Below are 8,484 nucleotides of genomic sequence, written 5' to 3'. Positions count from 1 at the left end.
ATATATCTATTTAAACTCGTTCTGTTTTCTAAAATTACATTTTCACTGGCACCTAAATTTTATTAATAGAAATTCACTGCTCTGAAAAGCCACCTATGCAGTTGAAAACAGAGGTAGAGAAATGAAGCAACAAATAATTTTGACATATTTGTTATTGATTTTAAGATTTTAAGATTCAAATGTATGTTTTCTTTGTTTATTTTGTGGATTCAGATTATCCAGTTATTTGGATCCCCTCTGTACTTCTCTGTTAGTAAATGAATTGGACCCTTATTAGTGAGAGACAGATGAAAGCTAGTGACCGGCTGCAAAATTGGTCACGTGTAAAATTAATGGAAACTGCCTTTGCCTCTCAAGTAAAAGTTGAAATATGTCAAAGTTCTCCTGTTATCAAAGAAGCATTATGTACTCAAGGACTAATTGGAAAGCAATTGAGGACCAGGAAGAACTAGAGAAAAAATAAAGGCAGTTTTCGGCTAATGTACTTATTAGTCACGTACTAGTTTTCCATGAAGGAGCTCCAAGTTATTGTTAAAGACTTGCTTCATTAATTTTCACTTTGCCCTTCAAGATAGAGTTTGAAAACGTAGGTAATTTTCTTGCCTCTCTTTCTTCATTGCCTTCTACTCTGACTCAGTTTTACATTTCTATGTTCATACCCCCATACTTTGTCATCACCAAGAAATCCTCCCTTCCATAACTTCAGTCTTAGGCACCCATCTCTTGAGTTCACATCCCTATTTTTCTAGCTCAGTCCTGGTTCTCAAACCCCACAACAGTCTGCCCTCCTTATTGTCACCTACAAGTCCTTGATTTTACTACCTTTTTCCCTGTTCATGGATCCCTCTTTACCTCCTTTCCTTACCCTGTTTCAGTCCCAAGGTCAATCATAAACATCTGTTAGCATGGACTATTGTAGTGGATAAGCACTGATGGCTAACTGCAAGGTTGGTGGTTCAAACCCACCGGGCACTCCTTGGAAGCCCTATATAGGGTTGCTATGAGTTGGAACTATACCCTTAACTCATGTACCTCCTCTATTTTTGGTAAGACCCTGGTTAAGTCTAACGCTCTACAGTTGAGTATGGTTGAGTTGCTCACTGTTCGTGATCTCTGGGTTCAAGTTGGACCTTTTCTATTGCCCAATGATCATACTATTTTCCCTCCTGCCTTCTACTTTCTTAGGTGATTATCTCAATGCTTTCATCTCTCTCCTCAGACATTCCACTTTTACTGATGTTCTTGCTTTCTGTTTTATGAGACTATAGAAGAAATGAGAAGAGAAACCCCATGTGCTCCTCCCAACATATTTCTCTTCCTGGCTATTCTGGAGCCATATTACATTACCTATTGCTGTATTATTTGTGTTCCTAAGGACAGTTCTTCCACTTGTGTAGTAGATTCAGATTTCATCTTTCTAATATATTATTCCCTTTAGCTGATAAACAGCTATAATTTTGTCTTTTTTTTTTTTTAAACCCTTCTTTCCCACACTTTCCCCATCTACCACCCTAATTTCTTTCTTCTCTTTTTTATCAAGACTTAAAGGAAGAGTTGTTCATGCTCACTCTTCTCAATTCTTTTCCGTGGTCAGGGCATTGCTTTTCCTTAACTCAGGAGGAAACATTTGCATGTGTTCCAGGGAGTACCATTCACTTAAAATAGGATTTAGTGGTGGTCATTCACTTAAAATAGGATTTTAGTTGTGGACTAAATATCTTAAACCAACTTCAGTTAGGCATTTGTCCTTACTACCCTACCAAAAAGGTGCTCTGGTAGCGTAGTGGTTACGAGTCGGCCTGCTAACCTCAAGGTCAGCAGTTTGAAACTTATCAGCTGTTTCACAGGAGAAAGATGAGGCTTTCTGCTCCCATAAAGATTTATAGCCTCGGAAACTCAGTACAGTGTCTCTGTAAGTCAGAATCGACTCCCAGCACACCACTGCCACCATTACCACCACCTTACCAAAACTTCTGGAGGTCCCTGATATTCACCATGTGACCATATCTAGTGTTCACCTTAATGCTCATGTATCTTGATCTATCGAGAGCACACAACACAGATGATCTCTCCTTCTACTTTCAAACACTTGTCTCCACTGAGCTTCGATGACACTACATTCTGCTGTGTTTCTTCCTCTTTTGCTAGTTCCACTGCACTTTCATGAACTCTGAACTTTCTCATCCCTTGGAATCATTCCTTAGACCTTTTTCCTTCTTCATATGCACTCACTTCCTTGGTGACCCCTTCAGTCATAGTATATTAAAAATATGCAAGCTAACAATTTTCAAATTAGACTGTTATTCTTGTTATTGTTAAGTGACATTGAGTCAGTTCCAATCCATAATGACCCTGTATAGGGTATCTGAGGAGAAGCTAGAGAGCTTAAACCACTGATCTTGTGGTTCAAACTGACCTTGCAGAACACAGCAGCACACCAGGACTGTTGGTTGGCCATTCAAAATCACATCTCCAAAATCAAATGCTTGATTCTTCGAAAGTTTCCCTTTCTCAGTAATGGCAACTCTGTATTTCTAGTTGTTTAGGCCATCCGTGATTCCTCTCATTCTCTCACATTCCATCATCTGATCTGTTAGCAAGCCTCAAATCTACCTTTGAAGCATATCCTTAATCTACTGTTCCCCAATTCTGTTGTTGTTACTTCTCATTTCCCACCTGTCTTCTACTTATTCCCCCTCCCTGTCATTCCACCATCTTTTCTCAACATAGCAGCCAGATGAATGTTTTTTTCAAAGTTTTTATTGTGAATTGAGTGATAGTTTACATGGAAGAACATCAGTTCTACATTCATCCTGTCACATTTTATTTAATTGCAATGATTACAATCCCCTCCATGCATTGCCAGATGAATCTTTTAATATATTAGTCAGACTGTACCACTTCTCTGTTCAAAACTTTCCAAAGGCTTTCTGCCTCATGCAGTCTAAAAGTCAAAGTCCATATAATATCCACAGACCCTATGTGATTGATCTTCCCTTATTCTCTGACTTTATTTTTTCTTATCTTCTCCTTCATTCCTAGCCCTACTGCCCTACTTGATGTTCCTCCAACACTCCAGTCATGCATCTCCTGTCCTAGGCCTTGGTCCTTCCCTTCATCTGGAATTCTTTTTCATTGATATCCAATTGGATCATTCTTTTGCCTCATTCCACTTCAGGTTTTGCTCTGATGCCCCCTTTCCCAATAAGTTCAACCCCCAAATTCTCCTTTTCTTCTGGGCCCTTGCTATTATCCTCTTCTGCTTTTTTTTTTTTTTTGCCTTGACATTTAATGAACATCTAACATGTGCTGCATTTTTATATGTTTGATGATTTTTTTCTTACTGGAATGCAAACTCCATGAACACAGAGAGGGATATTCTTTTGTTTTCCTTCATAGTACCTAGAAGGTGTTATCTCTTAATAAGCATTGAATAAATATTTGTTGAATAAGTAAATGAATGGAATGATTTCTATTCACTTAAAACTTAGTGCTAGACTAATTTATAAAATCCCAAGGGAAAAATGATTTTTAAGGAAATTTTAGTGTGACTTAAAATAGTAGATGCTTTTCTAACAAACACTTTACCCAGAGTGCTTTTATGAGTTTACATTGTAGAAATTTACACTTTTAGCTCATATCTCTATGCTGTGTAAGTAGAGCAATGTGTCTCTCTTTGATAGGTTTGCACACTTACCTGCCTTTTTAACATGCCTCTGTAGACATGAACGCTACAATACGAAGGATTGACCAGTTAACCAACATCTTGGCCCCCATGGCTGTTGGCCAGATTATGACATTTGGCTCCCCAGTCATTGGTTGTGGCTTCATTTCGGGATGGAATTTGGTGTCCATGTGTGTGGAGTACTTTTTGCTCTGGAAAGTTTACCAGAAAACTCCTGCTCTAGCTGTGAAAGCTGCTCTTAAAGTAGAAGAAGCTGAATTGAAACAACTGAATTTACACAAAGGTAAGCTTAACAAAATGACCAATCTGTATATTCAGATGTTGAGACCGTAAATGCTGAGACTGTAAAGACCAAAACTATGTTGACTTTGCAGCATGTTTTATTTCTACTCAAGGTCTGTATCAAGTTGAATGATCAAGTCTGTTCCACGAGGCAAAGCTCAGACTTTAGCAGATATGAGAAACAAGTTATTTGTTGATTCTGAAGGGAGTGGAATGGGACTCTATTTTCTTTGATGTTTTGTTGTAGACCCAGAGGGGTGACTAGTTTAGGGATATCAGGGAAAAGTTGAGTCATAAGAATGGGAAGAACAATAGAAAAAGAGAAGAGAATTCCTAGGAATCATGAAGGAGTCATTAGATGGCCATTTGTTGGCATTGGTAAGACTGAAAGTGAGTGAGGGCATAAATGTGGATGTTTCCTAAAAAAAGAAGAGGAGATTATGGACAGATGGAATCTTAGCAAAGCCCTAGAAAATAAGAAACAGTATTTTCCTGGATTTAACTATTTTATATTTCATCTTTGGAGTCCTGGTTTGGCACTGTAGGATAAGCACTGGACTGCTAGCTACAAGGTCAGTGGTTCAAACTCACCAGCCACTCCTCAGAAACCCTGTATAGGGTCACTTTATGAGTCAGAACTGACTCGATTGCACTTAACAACAACAACGTATTTTATCTGATGAGTTTTCCTGCTAATTACTTTGGTAGGAGTATAATTTCTAAAAGAGAAGGGAAGGGACAGAAAGGAGAAAGGAGAGGGAAAAATAGAATATGAATCAATTGTAATGTATTTGTTATTTGGAGATTGTACCTGGCTGGAATTCTCAGATTGGTGGTAAAAGACATGATGCAGTAACCCAGGGTTCACATGGAGAAAGTGGAGAAGAGAAGAAAATATGTGAAGATGACTGACTCGTTGATTAATGTTTCATGCTTTCAAAATGATGTCTCTTTATTAACAGATACTGAGCCAAAACCCCTGGAGGGAACTTGTCTAATGGGTGAGAAAGACCCTACCAACCTTGAGCATGAACGTGAGCAAGAGCCCAACTGTGCCTCTCAGATGGCTGAGCCCTTCCGCACCTTCCGAGATGGATGGGTCTCCTATTACAACCAGCCAGTGTTTCTGGCGGGCATGGGTCTTGCTTTCCTTTATATGACTGTCTTGGGCTTTGACTGCATTACCACAGGGTACGCCTACACTCAGGGGCTGAGTGGCTCCATCCTCAGTATTTTGATGGGAGCTTCAGCCATAACTGGAATAATGGGAACTGTGGCTTTTACTTGGCTCCGCCGAAAATGTGGCCTGGTTCGGACTGGTCTGATCTCAGGATTTGCCCAGCTTTCCTGTTTGGTCTTATGTGTGATCTCCGTATTCATGCCTGGAAGTCCCTTGGACTTATCTGTTTCTCCTTTTGAAGACATTCGTACTAGGTTCATTCAAGGAGAGCCACTGCCCACTATTACACCGACAGAAATACCTGAAGTCATCTTTACAACTGAAATGCACATTTCAAATGGGTCTAGTCCTACTAATATTGTTCTAGAGACGAATCCTAAACCTGTACCTATAATCTCTGTCAGTCTGCTGTTTGCAGGTGTCATTGCTGCTAGAATTGGTAAGAAATTTTTTTTTTTTTTGCATATTAATGAACTAACATATCATGTTAGCACGTGGGTAGAGATAATTCACTAATAAATGATCCTAGTGTGGTACTGTAGGATAAGCAGTGGACCACATAGTTGGTTTGAACTGCAAGGTCAGTGGTTCAGAATCACCAGCCGGTCCTCAGGAACCCTATACAGAGTTGCTATGAGTCAGAACCAACTCAGCTGTACTCAACAACAACCATAATGATATTCCCTTGGATGTTAATGTAAATAAATTCATTATTTACATTTATATATTATTGGTGTTAATAAAATCTTAATTATGAATTTTTAATTTTATAATGAAAACTGTGTTTTATGTATTAAACATACACATATATATATATTTTTGGACTATATGTATATATGGAGTCCTTTGAAGCTGTAAGATAAGCACTGGACTGCTAACTGCAAAGTTGTAGTTCAAATCCACCAGCTGTTCCTCAGAAACCTATACAGAGTTGCTGTGAGTCAAAACTGATTCCATGACATTTAACAACAGCAACAACATATACACAGATGTTTTCTTAAAACATATTTATGGCTTGAGAATATTTTCTAAATGAGCATTTTAGGTATATTCTTATTTAATTCATTATTTAAAAAGATATTAGCTATAATGACTATACTGGCATGTGGCATTTTAGAGCCTTTATTGCTGTAACTCTACCAAAAGAACTGTAATTTAGAGACTATTTTTATGGGATGAGGTAAAAACCATACTGTTTTTGGCTTTAAAAAAAATGACTTAGTAGTTAGACTAAAAAACATCAAAGGTGCTCTATCACTGATGTGCATTATATTCTTTGTCATACAAATGGATTTTATAGCTGTGCAAGGAAACTTAGTGTAATGACTTCTTACAAAGCAAAATTTGAGTAATCATTAATAGAGTACTGATGAATTATCTCTGGCCAAATTCTTTTCTTGAACTGAAACCATATTTATCTTGTGATACAAAGCACGTTCATTAATTTATCAAAGACATTAACATTGAAGCAAGACAGTTTTATTGTAGGGGCTTTAGAACCCAAGCAGTAAATGTAATAATGGTTTAAAGTTTCCTTACACTTTAACCATAACAGTCTATTCGTTTCATTCATTTTTAAGATTTCAAAATGCTAGTACTTAAACAACAGGATTTATTATGCTTCTGATTTTAGAGTTGTACTTTTGTAGTCTAAGTAATCACAGGAAAACAATTTAAAAGTTTGTAGATTAGGGACTCAAAACCACTTCTTGGAGTCATTAATAACCCAGGATTTAGAAATGAAAATAATTTTCTAGGCAAGGTTGTGATTAAAAGTATATAATGTGCCTTTAAGGTAGCAAGGCCAAGATCTGTATTTGGCATAGTTCTAAAGTTTATGCCTACAAATCTGAAATGTATGGTTATAAATTAGCATTCAATCTTTTAAAAGGTTATCTTTTTTCTTTTTAATAGGTCTTTGGTCTTTTGATTTAACTGTGACACAGCTGCTGCAAGAAAATGTAAATGAATCTGAAAGAGGCATTATTAATGGTGTTCAGAATTCCATGAACTACCTTCTTGATCTTCTGCATTTCATCATGGTTATCCTGGCTCCGAATCCTGAAGCTTTTGGCTTGCTCGTATTGATTTCAGTCTCCTTTGTGGCCATGGGCCACATTATGTATTTCCGATATGCCCAAAAAACTCTGGGCAACCGTCTCTTTGTTTGTGGTCCTAACGAAAAAGAAGTCACGAATGAAATTCAAACTAACACATCTGTTGTGTAAGAAGTTTAACTGTTGCTTATCCCTGTTACTAGATTAAATAGAGCACATGTGCCTATTTTATACTTTAAAGTTCCTATAAATTGTTGGGTGTTCCTCTCTAGTTTTACCACAGCTATACCCTAAGGGCTAAAATCGGTTTAAGAAATGTAAGTCAGCAGAAATGAGCTGGCTGATTTCCTTTACATTTAGAGATGGAAAAAATATTAGAAAAAACAAAAGCTCACTTTATATGTGGAAAATAAAATGACAACACCAAGTTTCTCTGCTTCTCATGAGCAGATAAAATTTTCCATAAAAGTGATTAGTTATGTGAATTAAATTATTCTTTGGTAGATATTTATTATCTGTCTTAGAATTTGGATATGTCTATATTTTCTCTAAAACTCACACTTGTTTAAGTCAATTTATTTTTTTGGTATCATTTATATATTAATAAATTGTGCTCCAAGTATGAAGACTAAAGTTGGATAACCAGTATTAGCCTTACTGATCCTGTTGATCTTAAGGGAATTATATTGTTTGTGGGAAAGCTAAGTATTAGAATTCTCTAATAGGGCTTAGAGCTTAAATTATGGAAGCACCTTCATATTTTTATCATATAGGCCAAAATATCTTAATAAGCATATGTAACGTTTCATAAAATGGCTATAGCTAGAAGAAAAACTGTAAAGTAGATTTATAACACAGTGGCTATATAAGAAATTTAAATATGCCTGTAGTTTTCAAATATCACATGCTAATAGTTTGGCCATAGAAATTGGAATTCACACAGAAGAATGAGATCCAAATTTAAATAATTACTGACCTACTCTGTCTTGGAAAAGAAGAAGTCTCAAGCCTGGAAAGTTAAATACAGAAAGAAAGTCCACACTTAGAAAGGTTTTATTTTCTAAATCATATGATTTACTTTTAACACACTCAGCAGTTTTACTTTTACTGTTTTGTACCCAGGAGTTGTTTTTACATAGTTATAAAGCAAGAATGTTCATAAATGTGTTTCTTCCAAAAGTCTTTGTGAAGAATGGAAAAAAAGAAAAAAACTTTTTGTATGTATTTTTAAAACTGTTTTACAAATCATTTTGCAACCGACCTGTACCGATGTGGTACTT

The 8,484-nt window shown here is 36.6% G+C and overlaps 1 protein-coding gene across 1 annotated transcript in view; it reads left to right on the top strand.

The window, feature by feature from the left end:
- Positions 1-7,483, top strand: part of SLC40A1 (solute carrier family 40 (iron-regulated transporter), member 1) — a 22,604-nt gene extending 15,121 nt beyond the window's left edge. Inside the window, exons 6-8 of the mRNA XM_006864038.1 lie at positions 3,723-3,968; positions 4,930-5,586; positions 7,062-7,483. Coding sequence (XP_006864100.1) covers positions 3,723-3,968; positions 4,930-5,586; positions 7,062-7,375 — 1,217 coding nt within the window. The 3' untranslated portion in view covers positions 7,376-7,483. The remainder of the gene's footprint in view (positions 1-3,722; positions 3,969-4,929; positions 5,587-7,061) is intronic.
- The last annotated feature ends 1,001 nt before the right edge of the window (positions 7,484-8,484 follow it).

The sequence above is a fragment of the Chrysochloris asiatica genome, unplaced genomic scaffold, assembly GCF_000296735.1.
Source record: "Chrysochloris asiatica unplaced genomic scaffold, ChrAsi1.0 scaffold00059, whole genome shotgun sequence".
Classification (NCBI taxonomy): Eukaryota; Metazoa; Chordata; class Mammalia; order Afrosoricida; family Chrysochloridae; genus Chrysochloris; species Chrysochloris asiatica.
This window is presented reverse-complemented; position numbering and strand designations above follow the sequence as displayed.